At 41.7% G+C, this 27,254-nt stretch overlaps 1 protein-coding gene across 3 annotated transcripts in view; it reads left to right on the forward strand.

Moving 5' to 3' along the window:
* SEL1L2 (SEL1L2 adaptor subunit of ERAD E3 ligase) overlaps positions 1 to 7,827 on the forward strand; it is a 61,826-nt gene extending 53,999 nt beyond the window's left edge. For 2 of the 3 annotated variants that reach the window (XM_040637969.1, XM_008703452.2), the window contains 2 exons: positions 7,443 to 7,571; positions 7,708 to 7,827. In XM_040637969.1, coding sequence (XP_040493903.1) covers positions 7,443 to 7,571; positions 7,708 to 7,827 — 249 coding nt within the window. Of the gene's footprint in view, positions 1 to 7,442; positions 7,572 to 7,704 lie in introns of all 3 variants that reach the window. The other variant, XM_040637970.1, reaches the window with a different exon arrangement.
* Positions 7,828 to 27,254: the final 19,427 nt, after the last annotated feature.

Consider the following 27,254-nt stretch of genomic DNA (forward strand, 5'->3'; position numbering starts at 1 on the left):
CCAGCCAACACATAATACTTACCCTAACGTGAACCCTATAAGGAGGAAATTATTTTCTCCATTTATGCCCAAAGACATAACTAATGAGTTGAAATAATTCTAGTCCAGGCTAATTAGATTCATAACTTCAAGCTTTTTTCAACAATAGTAGTGGGTCCTGCCCCTACTCCCTTCCACCTCCAGGCCTTTTTCCATTAAAATTTCCATTGACTCTGAAGCTCTCAGTAAGCAAGGAGAAAGTGAGAATGAGGTCAGAGCTGGATACCAAGGTGACATTAATCCAGAATTGTCTTATAAATCACCCACTGTGTACATGACACAGTGCTGAGCACCCTAGAGTATCCTAAGAAAATAGATCTCCATCCTTCAAAGACTACACTTTCCTTGAGGAGATAAAGGCATATTTATTAAGACAGCTAACATGACAAGGAGATATTGGGTAAATCCCTTAGTAAGTGTAATTAAGGCAGAAGATGGCATTGGGTTCTGACACAGTGAGAAAGGTGTGTTAAATATCAATAATGATAGTAATAGCCGGGCATTGGTGTGTTATATATACTATGCCATTCAAATCACAGAACCACTCAATGAGATAAGCCCTATCACTGTCATCAATGTATGCATCAGGAAACCAAGAGTTCAGAGAGGTTAAGTCACATGGCCAACTTTGCAGAACTCATTGGTGGCGAAGTCAGAATTTGAACCCAGGTCTGTCTGACCCCATGATTTTGGGGGGAAAGAGTGAGCTCTGCCTTGATTCTTTCTTAGTGCTTAAGTATATATTTCATATCAGGGATACTCCTGACTGCATTTTGAGAGCCAAATAATGAGGGGGTTATCAGCTTTTCTATGCTTTCTTCTTTCTTCCAGTTGTGCTAGTAGTTGAGAGTTATTGATGGGGAATTTCCTATCTGACAGCTAATGGTACACCCTGCAACAACCAAGGGCTTCATATCCAGGCACCGACAATCCAGATCTTCCTGAGGTCTCACTGGGGCCTGCCTTTTGGCTGGTCACTTTTCATCATCCCCAGCACCTTAAGCAATGGAAAGGATGACAAACCCCAATCCAGTCTGTTTCCCCATTCTTAGCAGGTACAAGCTTCCTGTGTTTGTAAAATAGGATCAAATAGCTAAATCAGAAGATTTCTTTTGATGTCATTTAGCCACACCCTACTCCCTTCCAACCATCATCCACAGCTGTAAAACAGAACAATGATACCTCCCCTCCCCAGGTTTAGAAATAAAACAATAAGCCTTTGAGAAGGGGCTCTGTAGTCAGTGCGTGGCATGACTGGTATTTAGATCAGAAGAGAATTTGAGTGACTGCCAAGTAAAGCTTCATTAAAATTAAAGCTTTTGTACATCATTCCTCATTTAAAATGTAACAATAATGGTGACAGGAACACCGTGTGTATCATGGATAAAAGTGACCCCGCTCTACAGGATACATTCAAATTAGCTCACCTGTCCTACCTGATTCAAGGACTTGGTCCCCAAGACAGCCTTATCCTCACCACGGTGAGGCCATTTTGCCTTAAGACCCTGGGGGCAGGGAGGACACAGAACCAGCTGCGGGAGAGAGGACGCTCTCTACTAGAGCCCAGATGGCCCACCGCGTCAGAGGGTCTGATTTACCTCCTTGGAGTCACTAATAACCTCTCTCCCAGTCACTTTCTTCACAATGTCAAATAGCAGTTGTCGAGACATACATTTCCTACGCTTAGAAAAAACTTAGAAATCTCTCTCTGGCCTCATTTCTGGTCTTTCCTGTCCAGGTCCCATTAAATCATGGGTAGTTCATTTTGATCAGTATCTTGAAGTCACAGGTGTCTATTTTACTACAGAAAGTCTCTACATGTAAAAAACCAAAACCAGAACCAAAAAACAGGGCTCTACTCAGACCCAGATGTGGGAATATTAGATTTAGTTAATGAGGAGTCATTGCTCTTTGTCTTTATTAATATCTTCTGTTTCACAATTAGAAAAATAATAACCAAGTACCCAGGGGCCAAGTTTATTAATCTTGCTATCTATAGTCAAATTAACAAGAAGATACCACTTTTTCTAATCCTTAAAATGAATACGCTGATAATTAAAAGCCGAAAGCTTGTTCCAGTGATGGTTAATGAAAGCAAAGCAATTAGGAGAACAGACTTTCACAGCATTTAAGCGATCAAGTAATTAAGCATTTCTTCGGCAGGGTACTTCACAATCCTCTTTATTAGTTAATCCTCATGCAAATCAGTGGGAAAGATAATAATATCATTACCAGGATTTCTCTGAGTATCAAAAAAGGTTTTGTAAACATAAAGCCCTCTGGGAGAAGGAAGTGAGGTATAAATCAACCCTTGGTAAATCAATAAAAAAATATGGGACATTGTTGTCCTCATCTGTCTTTAGGAAAGGACATTGGGACTAGGGTGATGTAGGTGACTTATCCTAATAACTTCACTGAGAAGCGTCTCATTCCCCAATTTATGACTTTGAATTAAGCTCAATGAGCTCTTTGACTTAAACCGTGGACGAAGACCGACTGCATCATTGGTCTGGGAATACAAAATAATGCCTGAGGAAAAACTGGGAGAGGACCTGAACTAATGTAGAAATATAAGCACTCAGCTCACAAGTCGTTATGAAACTATCTCAATTTATGCTTGATTCAGAAGTACTTCAGAAATTTAACCATGAACAAAATATGTCACCCATCCCCTCTTGTCCATTCCTTCTGTGTCCTGGCTCAGGCCAGAGTTTCTACTCATGTAGGCTTGTTGTAAAGGCTTCTCAGTGGTCTCCCATTCTAGTGTTCTTCCTTTAAATCTGTGGCAGAAAAAGCCATGTCTGCCAAAGATGTTAGTCCCCAGTTCACAGAGAGAGGACTTGTTGCTGAGATGTGTCTCCTAGTCAGAGACTACATTTCCCAGCTCCCTTTCATCCATGTGACTAGTTCTTGGCAAAGGAACGGATGTAAAAGTGAAGGCTGTCATTTCTGGGCTAAGGCAGCTAAGAAGTACATGGAGCTTCTCCTTGGTCTCTTTGCCCTTTCACTGGTTGAATGCAGAACACATAGAGGTTCTAAGGGATGGCAGAACCACCTGGTGGAAGGAGCTTGGGTCCCTCAATTACCATGTGAAAAAAATTCATCTCCAACCAGGAATACCCACGTTGAAATTTGGGGATTTACTTGTTACAGATGTTAGCATTACCTTAGTTAATACATAACCCAACTAACAAAGAACTACCAGGTTATTTTTGATAAAATACAAATCTGGTACTGTTACTCCTCCACCTCACTCTTCCCCAAACCATGTACATACACAAAAAACACAAGCAAACAAACACAAAAATAGAAGCGTCTTATTGACCTTGTAATGCCTAATGAAGTCCAGACTTCTTACTCTGGCATTCAAAACCCTCCTTGACCTAACCTACTTCCCTATCTTCTAGACTACTTTTTCTTCCCTGCTCTGCCCACCCCCCAACCAGAGACCTTGAACTAAACCCTCCTGACTTTTGGTCATATCAGCCCTTTTGCTGGAATGATCTTCTCCCACAGTTTTGATCACTCTGCATTTTTCAAAGAACAGTTCCCATATTGTCTCCTCCATGAACCCTTCAATGATTTGAAAAACATCTGCATCTGCTTCTAAACTACCATGGTACTGTGCCTGCTGTTCTTTATTTATTCACTCCAATGTTTATCAAGTGTTTGTTTTGTGTCAGGAAGCACTGTGCTTCATTCTAGGGATACAGGAACAAGACAACCTTCAAAGAGCTCATAGTCTACTATGGAAGAGACATGTCCATAGCTGTAGTGAAAGCCTAAAATGGCACTGGTGCATGCTTACACATGTAAAGTGCTGTGAAAATGTGAATGAGGGAACAATGAATTCAGGTGGACAGATCAGTACTGCCGGGTCCTGTTCTAAAATGATTTTATACCATGAAGCAGAAGAAACACATGACAATTTTTTTTTAATGGAAGAAAGCATGTATATTTTAAGATAATGACTAAGAAATCTATCCTAAATTAAGACAAACGGTGGGGGGAAAATTAGCCTTTGGAGATGAGTTTCCAGCATATATAGTTAGACCTACCAGATAACACATTTTTGGGATCCTACAGAGAAAACAAAACCACATCCACTGAATAAATTATAAATAGACCTGTCACACATAAAAGTAATTATGGCACAAAGCATTTCCATTTCTTATTTGTCTGGTCTGACCACTTATGAAGTGTTAGAGCTGAAGCTTTAAACACCAGAATAGAATTATTTTATGGAAAGGACAAGTTCGGGTTAGATATTTAAAATGGCCCTCTCAGATATATGACAGGACAAAACACACAGCTCTTGGAAATGGCCATGACTTCTTTTGAAATAAATGCCTTATCACCTAATAATCAGAAGTGCGCAAAACAAAAAACTGTATGTGGATAGCTTTACTTATTACAGAAAAAAACCTACAAATAAACAAACTGCTCCCAAATAGAAGGCATGTTCTATAAACCGTCCTGTGGTGGGGTACCATCACACCAGGTATTCTATGGCCCGTGGTTAAGTGAGCAGGCTAGAAGGAGACTATCTGGATTTGAATCTCAGCTCTGCCACTCACAAGTCCCATGAATTTAGGTAAGTGACTTAACCTCTCTGCGGCTCAGTGTCTTCATCTTTACAGTGGAGTTAATATCATCTGCCCTATATAATTGTCATGAGGTTTAAATAAATGACAGTGGTGACTAGCACACAGAATTATTTAATAATGGCATTAGCCATTATTATGAAATACTATGCAACTATTAAATATAAAAATATTATAGACTGAAGGAATATCTTAGGACATGGTATGTTGTTTGAAATATATTGTTACATATAGAAAGCAAAAGACAAAATATTATGCAAAGTGGAAAATTCCTAAGTTAAAAGTATGTGTCTATGTGAATATATATAAAAATGCTGGAATGCTGGAAGGTTGTGTATAAAATATAATCAGTACTTATCTCTGTAGAGTGAAATTGTAGGTGGCTTTTAATATTTGTTCAGCTCTATGTTTTCAAAGTTTTCTCCAATTAGAATATGGCATATTTATAGTAAGAAAACAAGACTAAATTATTCAAAAAATGACCTCTGTCCCCATATAAGAAGTTTTGGATACACCCAAAGATTCAGGACTGGAAAACTCCCGCAACATGTAATTGAACAATTTTCATAAACCATAGAATTGCTGGAGAATTCTGTATTTTTGAATTATAAGAAGCTATTGTGAACATTGGGTAGGACTTTGACACACCTGATATTTTAGTTGGAAACACATTATTTAAGAAGAGTCTGCAGATCTGTTTACATCATCTCCTCAGTTGGTGAATTTAAAGCACAATAAGCTCAAACGTACCACAGGAAAGTTAAACGTAAGTAGACTGGGTGTGCGATGGACTTATTTGATGACCCTTGGCCATCATCAAAACACTTTTGAAAGGAAATTTTTTGTTTGAAAGACTTGGAATTTTTTCCTAAGTAAGGATCAAAGAACAAGGAGTCTTTTCTAGAGCCTACTAATAAAATTTCTTTTATATGGGTTGCCCTAATTAGCCAGTGGGTTCAGGAATTTCTCTGGGAATTTTAAAGAACGACTTTCATGTCCAGCCCCACCCCCACTGAGAATTGTGGGGCTCCCCCGGAGTAAGGAGTGAGCTCATCCCACTTTAATGGTACTTCTTGCTAGTTTTTATTATAAACTAAGCAACTGAATTGTGATGCTTGTGCCTCAAGAAATAAATTAATAACTGTTGCCTGCTTCAAATAAGAATGAATGCCTGAGATATTGACAAAGGCTGCTGTTCCCTGAATGCCCTATTAAAGTCAATATGCCTTTCACGTGTGGGGGTGACGTAGCCGTTATAATCTGCAGGGTGCTTTCAAATGAACACCCACTGAATTTGTTGGAGTTAGAGACACAAATTAGAGTTTTTATAGCATCCATTTTCTCTGTTGCCAGGAAGATTTGTTCTGAACAGTCTCCTGCATTTTAAGTTTTTAAGCAAGAACATTCCTCTTTCTCCAACAAATCAATTTATGGGACCACAAAGCTTTGGAAAAAATTTAAGAAATGACAAGCAGAACCCAGCTGAGAGGGAATACCACCCAAAAAGAGGGTTTAGCCGGGGGCACAGAGATTCACAACTATTGCACTCTGTGCAGTGGGGGTTTGGGAGATGGAGAACAAAGACAGAGACAGGATAAGCACAGTTAGCGAAAAATCTCTCTTCTTACCCATTGGAAAATAATCCAAAGGCAGCCAGCTAAGTACAATTCTGGGACTGGCCCAAGGCACTTCAACCTTTAAAAGCAACTCTACTTAGCCTTTCCATTAACTTTGTTTGGGAAAACAAGCAAAAATAGAGCAAACAAAAACAAGCCGTAAGTAGGTGAAAATTAAAAACATTTTTTTTATCTGCCATGGAGTAATTTAGTTGGGGAAAAGGGTCCTAGAACTACAGTATGTCCTTTGAGGAATCAAATTCCAGCCGAGACCTACATAGTTTATTCATTCATTCTGTAAGTATTATCAGAGACTAGCTATGTACTCGGCACTTCAATAAGCACTGGGAATTGAGGGGCTAACAGGTTGTCCAGGTCCTTGAGGACAAGGGCAAATGAAGAAACAAATTCTGGAACTTCAGGTCTGATAAGTACTATGAAGAAAACTAGGAATTTTACCTGCTTGTTAGTATCTGTATTGTCATTTTTGGGGGGAGCTCTACTGTTCGTATCTAGCGTTCTCCTGCTCCTTTAACAGGAATCATATCTAAGGTCTGGTCGTGTAACAAATCACCGCAAATGTAGTGTCTTAAGACAACTCACCTTTAGTATCTCAGTTTCCGTGGGTCAAAAGTCTGGGTGCGCTCGACCTGTCCTCTGCGTAGGGCCTCACGGGCTGAAATCAATGCGTTCTTCCCTGGGAGCTTTGGGAAAGAGTCACTTCCAGGCTCCCTCGGGTTGTTGGGCATATTCAATTTCCTGTGCTTGTAGAACGGAGGGTCCCATTGCCTTGCTGGCTGCCCGCATCCCTTCTCATTCTTTCCTCGTGGCCCCTCCAGCCATGGCGAGTGGAGTCCTTCCCAAGTCTTCTGCCATATCTGAATTTCTCTTCTGCCCTCAGCTGTGAGAAAACCATGTTTAAGGGCTCATGGGATTCTATGGAGTCTGAGCAGGTAATCCGGGATTACTTCTCTTAAGGTCTGTAACTTAAATGACATTTCAAAGTCCCCTTTGCCATGTAACACAACATATTCACAGGTTCCAAGGATTAGGGCATGAATATCTTGGTTGGGATGGAGGGGGCCTGCCAGAGATAAATAATGATATTTCAAGCAATGGCTTCCGTTGAATTACCCCTAAAGAATCTGCACCTGATGAGTAGGGGCTGTTCTTCTATTTCTAGGACATTCACCTGGCCAGGAGATTGTATGATATGGCTGCTCAAACGAGCTCGGATGCTCACATACCTGTTTTCTTTGCCCTCATGAAACTGGAAACCGTGCATTTGCTCCGAGATATTCTGTTTTTTAATGTAAGTTTGTCTCCAGTAGGTCCCAAATCTCTGAAAACAACAATGAACAACTTTCAATGGTGGAATGGGAGGAGATGATGGTTCTGGATGGAGTGGGAGGCTTGGATTTTTTTTGACAGAATGTCTCTCCCAGCAGTTTACAATGAGATGGAAATGGATGAAATTGGACAACACCCTTGGACCATACTGGGATTTATTTGTCATTGGCCTAATTGTTGCTGTGCTGATCTTCTTGCTTAGAAATCGCTACGGGTAGGATCTGGACCATAGGAAAACCTGCCCATGGAACAGTTTACTTCAAGTTATCCTCGCTAAATAAAGAATTTCCTCGTCAAACTCAAGAGTCTGCTGCAGATTTCCCACACAGGCCTGTGATGGAAAATGGACAAAGCTTGGGACCTGTCTTCAGAAACCATTTCAGACTTCCTGTTTAGTTGGGGTGACCGCTTGTGGCTGAGTGAGGTGCTGGAGACTGGTCGCCAGAGGTTTCCTTATAAACTTGTTGTCTTGGTAATCTAGTCCCTAGTTAGGATAAATGCCACCCATTTTCATCTTGTTATAACAGCCTTTCCCCTCTCAAGAGGACAAATGGGTTTCTTGGCTCCTATATACATACAGAAGCAGGGAGGAGGGGGAGTTTTGGGAGGGCAGGAACATAGATCCCTCAGAATCTGATGAAGACACAAATTTACAGGTAGACCCTTCATCTTGCAGGAATGATCCTGTGAACCACATCGTAGCTCTGATGAGCAAAATTTCCTTGTGGCATGCTGTGCTGGGGGACTGACTCACACTCATCACTGGGGGACCTTCTATCAAAGCTCCCTTAGCACTTGTGGAGTGAACAATGCTACCTGGGGCTGTCCAGCATTGTACCCCTCTCTGCCATCCCTCACTGGAACCCGGTTCTCTCTGGGGAATCCCCTCTGAAGTACCCATAGAGGGAGAGGACAGAGTGGAAGATTTTGGTCCCCTGTCTCCCATGGCAGGGAGAGCAAGGACCTGGGGCTGGGGGCAGGGTGGCCAAGGAGAGAGCAGAAGGCCCAGGACTCCTGTCAAAGGCCAGGCTTGAATCTCAGCTCCATAGCTCCTTAGCTATTTGACATCTCTGAGCCTCAGTCTCCTGATCTGCAAAATGGGAAGATCTCAGCGAGCTGGTACAAGGATTAATGGGATAATGTATGTAAAGGAACTATCACAGGGTCTGGTGCTCTAGAATGAACTCCACGAATGGTAACTTCTAATACTCTTTAAAAGCTCATGGAAAATTGACTGGAATATGGGGATAGCTGAGTTGATAACAATCTGTGTGGCTTCAGTGCCCTGCAGTTAGTTCTCCAGCCAAAATCCTGGCTGTTTTGGTAGGAAAAAATCATGCTTACCTACTTGAAAATCCAACCCAGGGACAGGAAAAGAGTTATTAATAATATCCATTGTAATCAGAAAGTAGAATGAAATGGTGAGAGAGCACTGAATTAAGTAGCAAACAACTTGGATTTGAGGTGCAGCTCTGTCCCTTACTAGCTTTATGTATGACTTTGGGCACAATTTCTCTAAACCTCAGTTTTTCCCCCATTGAATGGGATTAATTCCTACCTCACTGGAGAATTGTGAGGTTTAACGTAAGCTTAACTTCAAAAATGCTTTATAAACATTGCATGTACAAATACTAGCCATAGTCATTTATTTGACCATGAACTAATCCACCCCTTTCTGAGGTCCAAGTGTTGAGAATTTCCTGGACAGAATCCCTCACTTACTAGAGAGTTCCACTTCTTTTTTTTTTCTTTTCAAATTTTTAATTTAAATTCTAGTTAACTGCAGTGCAATACTGTTTCAGGAGTAGAATTCAGTGATTCATCACTTAAATATAACACCTAGTGCTCATCACAACAAGTGTCCTCCTTAATACCCATCACCCATGTAGCCCATCCCCCACCCACCTCCCTCCATCAACCCTCAGTTCTCTCTTGTTAAGAGTCTCTTCACGGTTTGTTTCCCTCTCTCTTTCCTTCTTCCCATATGTTCATCTGTTATGTTTCCTAAATTCCACATGAGTGAAATCATATGGTATTTGTCTTTCTCTGACTTATTCGCTTAGCATAATACCCTCTAGCTCCATCCATGTCATCACGAATAGCAATATTTCATTCTTTTTGATGGCTGAGTAATATTCCATTGTAGATAGATAGATAGATAGATAGATAGATAGATAGATAGATGATAGATAGTCTTTATCCATTCATCAGTAGATGGACATCAGGGCTTTTTCCATAGTTTGGCTATTGTGAATACAGAGTTCCACTTCTGAAGGAACTTTTGTTTACAAACATGCAAAGAAGGAGCGGGCATCCAAACCTCGGGTCAGGGCCTAATAGGCCAGCAGTGAATTCTATCCCACAGGTGTCTGCACTGCGAGCAGGTCAGAGACAGGGATAAGGGCGAAGAGAGGAGTGTGGAAGGCAAACAGGAGAGTCCTGGCTCAAAGTCTGGGCGAAGATTGAGCTGCTTAGAGGTAAAGCTTGTCAAAAGAGCTGCAGGCAGGGAAGAAAGGGCGACTCTTTGTGGCTTGCTGAGTAGAGTGGAGCACTGTCAGAAACACAGGAGCGAGGGCAGTGTGAACCCATCAATTTCCCATTTCAGCTAATTGTGCCAAGTAAATGTTGCAAAGCCGTTGAAAGCATGAGCCGCTTAGGGTGTTTGTATGTTTCAAACACACAATTCTGGGAGTCCATTTCTGGGCTTCCTCTGTCCATTTCTGGGCCTCCTATCTGGAGCTGCTGCAGAAGCCGCCGGTGCCCGGATGGGACCCTGCCGCACAGGTGCAGCTGCCTGACGACTGGCCAGGGGCGCCGGAGCCTCCCGCTTGTCCGCCTCGTCTACTTTCTGGTTATGACAATCCCACCTCCTCCACCGGCAACCAGAGCCCCTGTTCCTTGTGCTTCTGATAGCTTTAAACAAACACTGATAGCCGGGAGACAACAAGGAAGTTTTTTTGTTTTGTTTTGTTTTTTTAATCCAGTCTTCTTGGTAACTCCCTTTTTCCTCTACATTTCCTTCCCTGGTTCTTTATTAAAGCAGAGTAAGGATTCAAGTCAATAAATTTTTTTAAAAGTCAAGTAAATTTTTTTTTTTCCTAGAGCAAGGGTCCAGAGTCATTTTATGAGAAGCACATTTTTGGAATTCTGTGCTTTTCCCTGATATCTTAAGTGGTGGGTTTTAACAGCCATGGCCGTGAGGGACTGGGAAAAAGCGAGAAGAGAATCAAGTCCCGCGGGAAGCAGAGGTAGGTGGTCCGGCTTGCTGCAGCCCTTCTCTGGAAATCCCAGAAAGCACAGAGGAGAGGGTGCGGGGAGGCCGAGAAGAGGAAAAAGGAACTCTGTGGAATGCCTGCTATGTACCACTCTTCTGTTTTTCTCATTCTGTCTTCATGATGAAGCTGGAGGTAGATATAACTACCTCTGCCTCCCACAGGAGGAAACTGAGGCTAGGAGAAGCTATGTAACTTGTTAAGATCACACAATAATGTGTTCACATAGTAATAAATAATGAAGCAGAATTTGAGTCCAGATCTGACTCCAAAATACTTTCTTTCCTCCATATTACTGTTCCAGTTATTTCTTGCTGTTTAACAAACTACTCAAACCTCAGTGGCTTAAAACAACCATCATTGTATCTCAGGCATTGTAGGGAGGTAGTGGCTGTGTGATTCTTCTGTTCCACATGGCGTTGACAGAGGTCACTTGTTGGTGCCCAGCTGGTGGACAGGCTCTCCTCAGGAATCCAACATAGTTTTACATCCCTGGCACCTTGGCAAGGTGGCTGAAGGCCAGACTTAGCTGTGAGGGGTGACCAGAGTGCCTGTATGTCAAGATCTCTTCAGCATGATGGACAGGGTCATGCAACCCAGACAGAAACTGCAGGTTTCCTAAGACCAAGCCTCAGAAAATCCCAGAATATCGCTTCTGCCACATTCCATTGGCCAAGCATTAGACTCCATCTCTCAATGGGAGTAGCAACAAAGAATTTGTAGCCATATTTAACCTACTACAAATAGATGATCCAAAAACCTACCAAGGGGGGAAAAACACCTACCAAGGGTTGTGTAAATTCACTGAGACGCTGAGCTACTTATCTTGGAAGACAGGACTGTCTGTGAGGTGGGATTCTTCTTCCACTGTGTAGACATGCCCCCGCGATGATCTTACTCTTCAGAATAGTGTAACCATTAGCAAGGATACTTAAAAGCAGAATCACAGTATTCTGATACTAACTGATCAATCAGTTCTGTCTCAAAAAGAAATGCAAGTGCAAGCAAAGTACATGCATTGGCAAATGTAAGGAGTATGTGGAAAGGACTGAACGCAGCAAGTCGGCTGTGGCCAGGCTGCTTCAGCCTGGAACCCCGAGTGAGGAGGAAGGGAGCATGGGAAGTGGTCAGTTTTGCCTGTTTCCTCCCCTATCCCCAGCCTCCGTGCTTCTGGTTCCTCCATGGTAGAGGGAGTAGGGGTAGCAAGAGGTGTGGCTTAAGGACCAGGACAGATTATGCTAAACCTTCCCAGAAGTCATCCTGCAAAAAGTACTCGCTGAGCATGGAAGTTCACCATGTCAGTTCCCATGGAGCACTTTTGTGGCTTTCTTGGGGATTCCACTGCTGGGAACCTTTTTTGTTTGGGGTATCCTGAAAGCAAAGCCCGAGACAAGGATTTGTATCTAGACAATTCAATTGGAAGGTGATCCTAGGACTCAGAGTGAGGGAGTGAAAAGGATGAAAAGTCATTTAAAAAGGTGTATTGTTGAGGTTACTGCTGTGGGCAATGGGGGTCCTACTAAGATCTGAAAAGTTTACAAAACATCTCCCAGAATTGTGTGTTTGAAAGATGAGAGGCTGGGGCTCTTGCCCATCAGCTACCACCTCCATCATCTGAGATGGCTCCGGGCTCCAATAACTACCCCTCATCCCTTCCAGGCTATTTCTCAGAGGCTTTGGGGAAGTCTCTGAGAGAGAACAAAGACCTGTGCCTTCTCTCAACATTGGGCACAGCTAGCAGGAGCCTGAGGTTGCCAGACAAGGCCCTCCACAGCTGTACCTGAAATCAGAGCAGACCCGGAAAAGCATCTGCTGCATGAGTGAGGCCTCCTGAGCCTGAAAGCCCTGCTCGTCCATCAGTCCCTCCAACAAACTCTCTGGTGGGACTCCCTACCTCTGGTAGGCTGAATACTGGCCCCTCAAGGATATCCACATCCTAATCCCCAGAACCTATAAATGTTACCTTCTATGTCAAAAATAAAACAAAACTTTGCAGAAGTGATTACATTATGGATTGTTGAGATGGGGAGATTACCCTTGATTATCCAGGAAGACTGAAAAATCCAATCACAAGTATCCTTATAAGAGAGAGGCAGAGGGAGACTTGACACAGACCGAAGAGGAGGAGGCAATGTGACCACAGAGATCAGAGTGATGTGGCCACAAGCCAAGGAATGCCAGCAGCCACCAGAAGCTGGAAGAGGCAAGGGATGGATTCTCCCCTAGAGCATTTGGAGGGAATGTGGTCTGGCCAACACCTTGATTTCAGACTTCTGACCTCCAGAACTGTGAAGGAATGAATACCTGTCATTTTAAGCCACCAATCTTGTGGTGATATCTTTACAGTAGTTCTAGGAAACTAATGCAGTACCCTCACTCCAGGTAGCTCTAGGCTGGCTCCCATCCTGTGTCCTTTATCTGGTCCCTGAGGACACACATTCTTGCCCCTGCTCTTGGTGGAAGTGCAGCCAGCTCTAAGGATAGCCCTTTAGAGGAGGATATGTAAAAGCTGAATCATGATATTTGATACTAGCTCATGAATAGTCTCTGTATCAAAAGGAAATGCAGGTGCGACGAAGTAAATAGATTGACAAATACAAGGAGTATGTTGAAAGACCTGAATGCCGTAAGTACATTGTGACCTGCCTGCTTCAGCCTGGGACTCCTGAGTGAAGAGGAAGGGAATGTTCCTCTTACTCTGTTGGTCTCATTCTCTCTCTCCCCTCAAGCAGGTAGCCACGGCCTCTCCCCACTAGGCATCTGTCACACTCCAGTTTACTATTTCCTACACTCCAGGCTTGCAGATCAAGTTCTCCAAGTAGCTTTCTTTGAGCCTCTCTCCTTTGGTTACAGTTGATGGCAGAGCTCCCTCTGTCCCTCCCCCTTGGGAAATACAACAGCAATCAGAAAACTCCCTGCAAGAAAAAGTTGCCTCCACCATCCTACTTCAGGCCTCAAATACCCCAGCCCCCACCTCTCCACCACTTCGTAAATCCATGGAGGACATCCAGTCCTTCAGTTTAGACAATCAGCTCCTTTTGTCAGTTCTGAGCCTATGAGCCTCAACACAAATCTAGGCACCAGTCCTGTTTTATCACCCAGAAATCCCCATCTGACAATGTCATTACTAGAAGTGGCTCTGAGCCGGGAGCAAACAAATAGCCCCAGCTCTAACTGTGCAGGAACTACTGCTGTGAGCCCATCAAGTCACCTACCAGGCAGGCCTTGCCAGCTTCTTTCTCAGAAAAGTACAAAGGTTAGATGAGCCCACAATTCCAAAGCCATGAAACCGTCAGTGGGGTACACATATGCGGCTTCAGAGCTAAGATGGACCCCCTACCTCTGGCAGGTTAGAAAAGGGTTCTTCAGTTTGTAACGGGTTCATAAAAACAGGCTTTGCCAACTGTATACCACAGCCACAACACCTGAGGCATCAGAAAAGAAATCTAATTTTTTAAAAAATAATGTCATCATTACAAAAAGAAAAAAGGAAAATGCAGGAGCAGTGGGGACATAAATCTTGGATTTCACATTAAATTTTACTCCATGTGGGGCTACAGGTTTTCCTACCATTTCTGTCTTCCCTTCATTCCTTACTCTGCCAGAATGAATTCTTTCCCCCATGGAGTATTTTGCTTGTATATGATTAATATGGAAAACCTATTTACCTCCTCTAAGATGTATCCTTTTCATAAGAAAAGGTACCAACCCATAGCAACAGTAAATGTGCCATTGTAACAATAGCTTGTTATTAACAGGAAAACATAAAACTAAAAATAGTGATTCCACTAGAGCTAACTTGAGGAAAACAGTCATGTGCTGAATATACATTTCCAGAGGCACAATGTACCTAAAGTGTTCATAGTTCCCCAAACTCCAAAAGCTTCTCTTCTCGGGGTCTTCTTCTGGGAAAACCCAAACTGAAATAATCTTTTGAAGAAGGAATGGTCACATCTTCCGGATAAGAATATCTTGGCTCATTACCCTATGATCCAGCCATTGCACTACTGGGTATTTACCCCAAAGATACAGACGTAGTGAAGAGAAGGGCCATATGCGCCCCAATGTTCATAGCAGCAATGTCCACAATAGCTAAATCGTGGAAGGAGCCGAGATGCCCTTCAACAGATGACTGGATTAAGAAGTTGTGGTCCATATATACGATGGAATATTACTCAGCTATCAGAAAGAACGAGTTCTCAACATTTGCTACAACATGGACAGCACTGGAGGAGATAATGCTAAGTGAAATAAGTCAAGCAGAGAAAGACAACTATCATATGATTTCTCTCATCTATGGAACATAAGAACTAGGATGATCAGTAGGGGAAGAAAGGGATAAAGAAAGGGGGGGTAATCAGAAGGGGGAATGAAACATGAGAGACTATGGACTATGAGAAACAAACTGAGGACTTCAGAGGGGAGGGGGGCGGGGGAATGGGATAGACTGGTGATGGGTAGTAAGGAGGGCACGTATTGCATGGTGCACTGGGTGTTATACAGAACTAATGAATCATTGAGCCTTACATTGGAAACCGGGGATGTACTGTATGGTGACTAACATAATATAATAAAAAATCATTAAAAAAAAAAAAAAAGAATATCTTGGCTCAGAGAACAGATCAGCAACTTGCCCAAGGTCACGCTGCCAGTTAGTGGAAAGGTTAAGGATTCAAACTCAGAGCTAACCCCAAAGCCAGTGCTCTTTCTTCCATTCTATCCACACCCCCATCACGTTATCTTATTATCTTATTGTCTAAATATAGCTTTTAATGTAACATCTATTATTTTTCATTTTTCCCATTAAAAATATTAAAGTGAACTAAAGTTAAAATTTACGTAAGCTTCTTTAGAAAAATCCTTTTTAGGGGCGCCTGGGTGGCACAGCGGTTAAGTGTCTGCCTTCGGCTCAGGGCGTGATCCCGGCGTTATGGGATCGAGCCCCACATCAGGCTCCTCCGCTATGAGCCTGCTTCTTCCTCTCCTGCTCCCCCTGCTTGTGTTCCATCTCTCACTGGCTGTCTCTATCTCTGTCGAATAAATAAATAAAAATCTTTAAAAAAAAAAAGAAAAATCCTTTTTAAATCATGTTTCAAAAGCATCACAGAGAAAATCTTGCCAACATACAAAAATCCAAAATGCTATCATTAATCTTACCATGTGATTCACTGACAACTCAAAATGGAATGTGAAATCTTGATTGTGATCAATCAATACCATTGACCAATATTATTGACCATTCTCTGAGCTATACTGACTTTCCACACCGTCTGATTTTCTCTCCCATTCCCCAACCCCTTCCCCATTCTGTGTAAATTCACTTTCCAAAGATGTCTTCCTTTTCCAGATGAACAGTGTCAGGAGTAGATACCCTCGGTGCCCCATGCAGCTCCCTTCAGCCCAGTCTCAGATCACCTGCATCTTCCATGTGCAGTCCCTCTCATCTGTGGCTTCCTACCTCCAGCCCCTGCATTCCTCTCCCTGAGGATGGGCCCTGGCTGCAGGAGAATTCTTGGTCACACACAGGCCAGAAGTGCCAGGGAGTTACAGCTCCCAGCAACAACCCTCAATCAATGAACAGGAATTTCCCAGTTTCCTTGCCCTTCGGTGGGCTGATTTGGAGTATTTAGAGTCTCTCAGAAGGTGTCCAGCAGAACTGAACCCCAGTAGTCCACTGTAGTAACCTACTCACGAACACATTTTTTAATGACTTTCCTCCTTTCCATTTTTCCATTCCCTCACTTTCCCACTCCCTTTCCAAATAAACTACTTGCCCTCAAGTATTTGTCTCAGGGTGCGCTTTCGGGGGAACTCAAACCAAGAAAGAATCTAAGGAAAGATCATATTTAAAATACCAGAAAACAGAGATAATAACCAAGTTGGGGGAAAAATCAGCATCTATTTACATATGCACTTGATTGTACACTCTGTGGGAACAGGGACCATATTTGATTTATTCACCATGTATCTTAAGCACCTAGCACTCTGCCCGCACATAATTGGTCTCAAGTACTTTTTAAATGAGTGAATGAAAGAATTCATTAATGAACAAATAGGTGAGAATTCCTAGCTCTCTCCTAAGGTTCTTCAAACTTTAAGATGACATGTTATCCTGGGGCACCTAGGTGCCTCAGTTAGTTAAGCATCTGCCTTCTGCTCAGGTTATGATCCCAGCGTCCTGGGATTGAGCCCCGCATCGTGCTCCCTACTCAGCAGGGAGTCTGCTTCTCCCTCTCCCACTCCCCTTGCTTATGCTCTCTCTCTCTCTCTCTCTCTCTCTCTCATTCTGTCAAATAAATAAAATCTTTTTTTAAAAAAAGATGACATGTCATCCTAATTAGTGCCAAAGAAAGGACTGAAATTATAGAGAAGTCTGAACTGATGTAATAATTAAACAGTCATCTAAAAGATTTTAATAAATGGAAACATATACATTATGCTTCAATAGAAAGATATCAAAATACAGAGAGGTTAATTTTCCCTAAATAATCCTTAAATATAAATACAAACAATGCTTTTTAAACTAGGTAAGTTACTTCCAAGTTTCAGAAGGAAAAATAAACACGAATAGATGAATAGCAAGGATAGTTATAAAAGGGGAGAGAATGAGGAAAAAGTAGCTACACTAGCCAATAAAATGTAGTATGATAATGAAGCCATTTGATAAGATAGAACAGAATAGAGCATCCACAAATTACTCAAATACACAAGTTAAAGGGACAATTCAAGTCAACACAGAAATGACAAGTTATTCAGAACTGTATGTATTATAAAGCAGCCCTTGGGGGTGGGGGGACACAAATCCCTACCTCACACTTTATGTGAAAATGAATTCTAGACATGCAAAGGTTTAAATGTAATAAAAGTACAAAAGTATTAGAAGGAAACGTGTAAGTTTGCTTGCTCTTACAATCTAGGATGGGAGGCTATTTTTTGACATGGTTGGACAAGTACCCTCACAGAGCTCCTCTAGGCTCTCCTCCACATATATTAGAAAATTCTACAAGAGTACACATGAAAATGAATGTTAACTGCTGACGTCTCCTCCTTCAGAACCACAGACTCCTTAGCTCTACGAAAAAGCAGCCTGTGACCAACCCATCTTCCTGATATGCTGCAGGTTAGGTCTCAGAGGAAATAGACAAAGTGCGGAGAATTTCAGCACTTGCTAGGGGACCAGCACCCTCAAAAAATGAAAGGAGCAAAAACAAAGTTTTGCCTATATTTAAGCGTATAGTACTTAATTAGCCCAGAGTTGGTGTCCCCTGGAAGAGCTATTAAAATAAGGTCTTCTAAAATTTTCTCAAAGGAGCAGTGACAACATTCTGGCTCTGTTTCTAGCTTCTCTCTGTACTGGCCTTTTCACTATTTTAGTCCATAAAAGATGCCATTAAATTAAAACCATTAATTTGGGGCGCCTTGGTGGCTCAGTCATTAAGCGTCTGCCTTTGGCTCAGGGCGTGATCCCGGAGTCCTGGGATCGAGCCCCACATCAGGCTCCTCCACTGGGAGCCTGCTTCTTCCTCTCCCACTCCCCCTGACTGTGTTTCTTCTCTCGCTGGCTGTCTCTCTCTCTCTGTCAAATAAAAAAATAAAATCTTAAAATAAATAAATAAATAAATAAATAAATAAATAAAAATAAATAAATAAATAAATAAATAAATAAATAAATAAAACCAGTAATTTGACTAAGAAAAGAGGAGGCTAAATTATTGAGCAACCACGTACTGACCATCATGGCAAAAACCCCTCCCAGTCCAGGCTGGACTTTACATTTGCATGATTTAGAAATGACCTCATGAAAACAACCAAAGTGTGTGGAAATAGGCACTCTGGTATGCCTCAGCTGCAATGGGTGGTTTGTTAACTTACATCAATTTCACCTTGACATTTACACTAAATAACTACAAATATGCATAAAATTAGTTATAAGGATGCTATTTTCATTGTGCTACTAGTAATGACAAAGAGGTGAAAATCATCTAAATATGATGGACTGGTAAAATGAATTGTCAAGACAACACTGAATGATTTTAAATGCCATATATCAATATTTATTGACATGGAAATATCACGTTCTATTGTGATGTGGGAGAAAAAAGCATATTTCAAAATAGTTTATGCAGTTTGGCCCCTTTGTATAAACACTGAGAAGTATGTATTTATATATGTAATATATTAGAAAATTCTACAAGAGCACACATGAAAATTTATCTTAACTGTGATTATCTCTGTGGTGGGACTGGCAGAATGGATTTCCTAAAAGCGTGATCCAACTATGTGCTGTCTACAAGAAACACACATTAGATTCAAAGACAGAAATGGGTTTAAAGTTAAAGGTTGGAGGAAGATATGCCATGCAAACAGTAACCAGAAGACAGCAAGAGTAGCTATCCTAATGTCAGACAAAAGAAACTTTAGACAAGAGTTGTTTTTAGAGACAAATAAGGATATTTTATAGTGAAAAAGGGCCAGTTTATCAGAGAAACATAACAATCATAAACATACGTTTCTAACAACAGGAACGCCAAGTACATGAAGCAAAAACTGAAAAAATTGAAGGAAAAAACAGAAAATTCAACAATTACCCACTTTCAGTAGTGGATAGAAAAACCAGGCAGAAGATCACAAGAGACTAGAAGGCTTGAACAGCACTATTAACCAACTAGACCTAATAGAATGTATAGACACTCTACCCAGCAACATTAGAATACACTGTGTGAAAAACAGTCCAGTAGTCTCTCAAAAGTTAAACATAGTTACTATATATGACACAGCAATTCTACCTCTTAGTATATACAGAAGAGAACTGAAAACACGTTTATACAAATATTTATATACAAATGTTCATAGCAGCATTATCCTTAATAGCCAAAAAGTGGAAATAATGCAAATGTCCGTCAACTCTGGTTTTTTAAAAATGTGGTATATCCATACCACAGAATATTATTCAACAGTAAAGAGGAAAGAAGTATAGATACTTGCAACAATGTGGATGAACGTTAAAAGCCATATGCTAAGTGAAAGAAGCCGGTCACAAATGGTCACGTGTTATGTGATTCCATCTACATGAAATACCCAGAACAGGCAAATCCAGGGAGACAGAAAGTAGATTAGGTATTGCCAGGGCCTGGGACAGGGGGAGTCTAGAAGCAAGTGCAACTGTGTGCAGTCCTTCATTTGGAGGTGACAAAAATGTTCGAACATCGGGTACTGATAATGGTTGCACAACTCTGTGAAAGTACTAAAAACCACTGAACTGTTCACTTTAAAACGGCAAAGTTTACAGCAAATAAAGCTGTTATAAGAAATAAATGGACACAAATGTGATGAAATCTCAAGTTATTCAGGTGGGGTTTGGAGAATAGGAATGTTATTTTATTCTTTAAATTTTAACTTATAAATATCTCTAAATTAAAAGAAAAGGGATGCTGGGACAATTGACTAGGTGAAAAAAAATTAGGTTATTCCCCCACTCCCTCTAGCAGAGACAGTTGTGTTCATCGATTCATTTTCCACATGTTCTCCTAAATTTCCCAGCTGCCCCGGTTGCTAGGCTGGGCCCATGTGACTAGTTCGATGACTCACGCAGTTGTGAGTAGCCCAGTGAACTGTGAGTGGATGTAATATTAGTCACTTCTAGGCTGGTGTGCTCCTTCCATCCTCCTTTTCCTGCCAAGAATACCTTCGAAGCCACGGGATGAGACAGAGCCCAAGACAGAGGGAACACGGTTCTCTGAGGCACTAGATAGAGGCCCTCTTCCCCATCCTACACACTTGTCCTGAAGGAGAAATTATTTTTGCTGTACAAGCCACTGGTACTTCAGGGTTTATTTGTAACTGCTGCCAAGTCTAGACTAGTCTAACTAAAATAAATAACAGATAGATTAAACCATTTTATACAGAAGCATTAAGAAATAGCCTAGAAAAAAAAAATCAAGAAAAATGTTTGACATCCCAGCGTGAAGAAATAATTTTTAAGCACCAAAGCAATGAAAGTTATCACAAAGGAAAATATGTACTGATATGAGTAGAAATAAAATAAAATTTTGGTACATTAAGAAAGCCACCACATACAAAATGACAGAAATGTGGGAAAATGTATGGAATGAATATGTCAGAGAGTTAAGGCCCTTAATGTTTAAAATAAGCTATGAAATAGAAAAAAGTGGGGAAAGGATATGAAAAGACAAATAATCAATTTAAAACATGATCAACATTTATTGCTCTGCATTTGCAGGCACTCTGCAGTATACATTACGTTATTCTTCTTCACAGTGATTCTATAAAGGGAGGGTACTATCATCATCTCCATTTTAAAAGGAGATAACAGGCTTAGTAAGCATTTTGCAGGACTCAAAAATTGCACAGCTAGTAAGTGTATGTAAACCTGAATTTTACCAAATGCCAGAACTAGCCTCTACCCTTTCACAGGAAAATACATGAGCTCATACTTAATGATCAAAGCAATAGTATGGAAAACAACAATGATATGTCATTATTCACTTATCAAATTGGCGAAGATCCATTAAATAATTATAACTGAAAGAGCGAGGGTGTGGCAAAACATTCATTCACTCACTCTTCATTCATCTATAATTTTTAAAAGTTCAGTAATTGTTGAATATCCACGAGAAGCCAGGTACTTTCTAGGTGCGGAGAGTATAACAATGAGCAAAACAGACCCAAATCTTTGCCTTTCTGGACCTGCCTTCTACCCAGCTGATAGAGGATATATATTGGTACAACTTTACTAGGGGTGCAGCTTGACAATAATTATCAAGAACCCTAAATATGTTTATGCATTTTAATCTGGTAATTCCACTCCTAGTAATTTACGCTATTCATCTTATAGTTGTCTATCAGGAGAAAAAAATTGAAAGAGATATAACCCTACAAAACAGAAATCTCTTACTAATGTATGATACACTCGCATGATGAAATGTTACATTGTCATTAAAAAGTCATGTTTTTTTAAAGAATGACAGGAAAATGCCCACAGCATGATATGTGAAAAGGGCAGGATGCCAGATGATATACTATATTTGATTTTTGTTATCTAGGTAGCTAGTAGTTACTAAAATACTGGAATGATATACACTGAAACTTTAATGGTGATTGATAGGATTTCAGGGTTTTAAGAATTATTATTTCCCCAAATGTCCACAGGAAACCCATATGACATTTATAATGATGGTAGGGGGTAATTAGGAAAAATGTTTTCTAAAAAAGTCTTGGTCCTCTTTTAATGGCCAGCTCAAATGGGAAGGAAGCTCCCTGCCTGTGTGGTATTTACTTATCACTAGATACATTCTTCCTGGACCATTTCATCCAGCATTCTCCATCCTCTCCCCAGCCTCCAAGCCGATCAATCAGTCACGGGTTCCTACTGATTACCACCTCCTAGATCTCTCATCCTCACATTTCAGCCTACGCTCACCCTCATCACCATCTGTCCAAACCATTCGGGATGCCTCCACCTCTCTGGACTCTTAGCTCTCTAGATCTAAATCTTCTGTCTCCCCTATGGCATTCCTCACACTGTATCCACAGTGATCTTTTTCAAAAAGAAATGATGTATCACTCCCTCAATTTAAACTCTTCAATGACTCTACATTGGCTTCAGGATGAAGGTCAAACTCCCTGTTACCAGTTTGGGTTCCACTGAACTAAACCCTGAGACAAGAGCTCAGTATGTGCAATCACTCACTCTGTCTGGGCCATAGAAAGCACTCTGGGTTATCTATTCCTACCTTATTTCATTAATTCTAAAATACATAATTTTCCAAAATTTCACATCTTTAAAATTAGGATACAACTCACAATGAACAGCATTTAGAATTAAAAAAAAAAAAAATCCTGTATTATTTGTTGTTATTCCTCCCCAGTTGACTGAGGGCCCTTAATGACTGCCCCTCCTTCATCATTACCTGGCACGATGTCTGGAACCTAGTAGGTGCCCAGTGAATTGGAGGAATGAACAAAAAAATTAACACCCCCACCCCCACCCCATACAGACTGCACATCGTCTGTCTCCTCTGAGTTCTCAACGTGCTTTGGTCAGACATCTTTTCTGGCATTTCTCATAGTCTGTTGAAGCTATCGTGGAGCACCTGTTACCCTGCACCACTGAAATGAAGGCAGGGTTGCTGCCAATTGATCTGAGAACCGCCACGCGCTATTTTGTATAGTGCCTTCACACAAGTGTCTACCAACGCACTTTTGGTTGCAAAAAAAATACACAACGTCAGCTTCACTGTGGTCTCCAGTCAGTCCAGGGGTGAGCTCTTTGAGGGTAGTGATTAGGTCCTCCTCATCGCTGGGTATCCAGTGCCTACCTAGCAGATGCTCGGTAAATACTGAATGACAAACTTGCCACACCCACCTTTCTTCAGCCCCCACCCCAGTCTGACATACCCTCCCTCTCCAACACAGGCTCATCACCAAGCACACAAAGACTCATGTGTTTTTATAACCAATATGGCATCAGGAGTCCTTCAGAATTCCCAACTATAAGAGAGGGGAGGTTAAAATGGGATCCATCCGTGATTCACACAGGCGCTTTCTCTCTGCTGGAAAGCTGTTGCTCTAGAGCAGATTGTATGGCTTTTAAGCCGCGCCCCCACCCCCACCTCCACCCCCACGCTAAATTAAACCAGAATCTCTGGGGTAGGAGCCAGAGAGTAGTACTTCCCAGTTCTCAACGTTCATTCTACTGTAATCTGCAACCCAGAAATTTGCTCTAAACAAATTTCACATAAGGGGTGACCAACTTTTGCAAAGAACTCAATATGGAAAGCCCTTAAATAGAGCAGTGGGAGAGGGACCTTGAGAATGTTCACTTGGCACACTTCATGACTCCACGTCCAGCGTAGGAGAAGTGTGGCAGCTGGGCCTCAGCTCTGCTGGGGTTGCATGAAGGACGTCCAGCCTGCCACAGGGTCCTAGACTCTGGAACACCCACCTTTCAAGACCCGGCTCTCCACGACCAGCTAGCGACCTCAGGCAAATCCATCCCTCGGTGGAACTCAGTTTCCTCAACTGTAAAACAAGATTTCGCCGAAGTCTTATAGCTCAAAAGTTTTATAATTCTGATCTAGCCTCTCAGACAAGAAACAAAAGTCTATAACAGAAAAATGCTTTAAAATCTTTTCACGTGTGGCAAGAATAGAATTATTGCTTAGGCTGTGAGGTGTTTTGTTTTTGTTTTTGTTTTTTTTTTTTTGACACCCAATTAATTTCATCCAGCATTGGTACCTATGTTTTGATTCAGAAACATTTTTTTTTGGTATTATGTGCTTGTGTGAAATAAGTTATCCTAACTTGTATTTCATTAATCAGAAAATAATGTCTACGTGAAGTGCCTCTAAAGAAAGAAACATTCAATCTTCACCTAACAGAGCATTAGAACAACGTCACTTAACTGAGATCTATTTGAATTTTGCCATAGAGGCTAAACAGCTGTCTGAGGCTGTGCAATTTATTCTTTTTTAAAAAGAGCAACTTTAAAAGCAGTTATCTATTTATTAATCAATCTTCTTGTGTGGGTAAGAGGGAATTTCATGTAGGACAAATGGTAAGCTAGCATCACAACAGAAGTCAATAATTTATTCTTGAAAGCATCTCTAAAATTCATTCTGTCTAGAATAATAGCTAACATTTCATGCTTATTATGTGCCAAGCACTGTTCTAACCCAATGTATTATTAACTCATTTGATCTTCACAGCTACCTTCCCAGGAGGATACCCTATCATCTTCCCTCTTTCACAGAAGAGGAAACAACTTATCCAACAACTTATCCAACAACTTATCCAAGGCCACACATTCAGGACAACCTGGTCAGAGTCCATGCTCTTAACTACTGCACTGGACTGCCTTGAGAAAGTTCATAAACAATTTTTCAGATGAGTAGATTCTGACAACTGAATGTAGGTTTTCCCACAACTATTCAACAAGCCTATACAATGCCTAGAATTAGCTAGGTTAATGTTTCCTCTAATAGGTTCAAGATCTTGCAAAGCCCTCCTTGATAAAAGGGTTATTGGGTCATTAAGTCTGGAAGTCTGGAATCACTCTACTAGGCCACCCCGGTATCTCATGACAGCTGGACATCTTGCCTGGACTTGAGACCTACCATTCCAGCATAATGCCCAGTCAGCACCACTGCCTGCCCTGCTTTGACCTCCCCTCATAGTTCTAGTATTATTCTCTAGGACTGAGCTCTTCTCTGTTTCCCAGTCCCAGCAATTGTGTCCTGTCCCGTTATCGATATCTAACTGCTTTGATACCAAGATTCCACCAGAATAAGAGTCAAGCCTTGAAGTCCAATCAAGTGGCTGATTTTTAGGATCTGCAGCTGAATGTGCCCAATGCAACTGCCGGTCTTTTAGGTCTCCTGCTGCTTGCTGTGCTCACAGAATCCCATTGTCTGTTTGGAGGGACTCCATCTGGGAGTTCCCTGAGGCATACGAAATCCCGGTTACAGCAATGCCAATACTTAGAAGAACTGAATATTTAGCTGAAGAGGCAGAACTCATGGATAGGAAATAACAAAGTGTTAAAGGAGAGAGAACTGCACGATAGTCTGGGACAAGAAAGCAAGATGAACTTGAGCTGATTTATCTTTTTTAATTTTTAAAAGATTTTATTTATTTGAGAGAGACACAGAGAAAGCACGAGTGGGGAGAAGGGCAGAGGGAGAAGCAGACTCCTCGCTGAGCAGGGACCCCCATGTGGGGCTAGATCCTGGGACTCCGGGATCATGACCTGAGCCAAAGGCAGACGCCTAACCAACTGAGCCACTCAGGCGTCCCAAGCTGCATTTAAAGGATGGCTGATTGTAGAGTGGAAGGGTCACAGAAGAGGTCAGAGGGCAGGCAGCTCTGCAGGAACAGATACAAGCACAGAGCTGAGCATGTGCTGGAGACAGTAGATGGAATCGCCTGCCTGGTTCCAATTTGCTGGTTGGAGTGTGAACTGGTTGTGGCAGGTTGGGGGGACATAGAGGGAAAGAACAGTAGCTCTTGGAAGGCTCTGACCTCCCCAGAGAAGGCGGCATAATAAAACTGTTAATCGCACTAGGTTTGTCACCAAAGAGACTGAAGTCACATATTGGCTCTGCCATTTATGTGACTTTGGAGAGGTCACAACCTCCCTGGGACCGTTTCCTCCTCTGAAGAATAGGGACAATAGTACTAATATCTACCTCATAAGGAGCTGTGAGTATGAAATAATTGAGGGTGCACATCAAAGGCCTGGAAAGAATGTACTTTAGAAAAAGGGCTTTACCAACCTATGACACTTTGGTACAGGTTAAATGAAGCTGCCTTTGTTGAGAAGTTTGGTTGGCTTCTCAAGATATGACGTACACATTCTTAGAGATCACAAAGTACTTCGTATCTATTCCTTCGCTTGGTCTTCCAGAGTGCTGCCACTTGAAGCCAGAGCACTTCCTCTTCTGACTTATAACCAGAAACTCATCACCTGGACAAATAACTGGGAACTTTCTGCAAGATTCAGGAACACTTCCTAAATGCTAAATGTTTGGTGACTGAAAAAATGGCACGTTCCATGGAAAACGTAGAAGGCAGTCCATGCTAAATACATAAGGGTGTGGAGCCCTCCTTTGTGGTCCAGAGACTTACAGCAATGATGCATTTGGGCCACTTCTAAGACTAGGAGACCTAAGGTAAATCATACTGTGCCCACCTTATCCTCAAATGAAATCCAAGATAACTTTGAAGGGAAAAGAAGTCCTCAAACATCATCATGGAATCTGAGAAATAACAAAGGGGGGAAAAAGAGAGAGAGACAAACCAAGAAACAGACTCTTAACTATACAGCACAAACTGATGGTTACAAAAGGGGAAGAGGATGGTGGTGGGGGGGGGGATGAGTGAAACAGGTGATGGGGATTAAGGATGCAATCGTGAGGAGCACCAGGTGCTGTATGAAAGTGTTGAATCACTGTATCGTACACCTGAAACTAATATTACACTGTATGTTAACTAACCGGAATTTAAATACTTGGGGAGAAAATGGATTAAAAAAATCAATATTGTGAAGGATTAAAAAAAAGAAGAAAAAAAGGCAGATAGAAAGAAACAAGGAAGGAAGGAAGGGATTGTGGAGATGGGAGGGCAATCCTATCCACTTGTCTTGGGACCCAGCTCCTAGTACCGGGCTGAATGCTTCTGATATCATCCCGCCAATAGCTCACTGCCATCTTCCCACCATGACATGATGAAGGGGTGTCCCAGTCCCCTCAGTGACAGAAGCTCCCTATGGCCATAGTTTCCAACCAACAGGAGGAAGGTAGAAATGTTCTGTTTGAAAAAGCCCCTCAGGAACTTGGAAGGCAGGCCAGGGGTCT

This window comes from Ursus maritimus, unplaced genomic scaffold (assembly GCF_017311325.1).
Source record: "Ursus maritimus isolate PB19 unplaced genomic scaffold, ASM1731132v1 scaffold_22, whole genome shotgun sequence".
NCBI classification, from domain to species: Eukaryota; Metazoa; Chordata; class Mammalia; order Carnivora; family Ursidae; genus Ursus; species Ursus maritimus.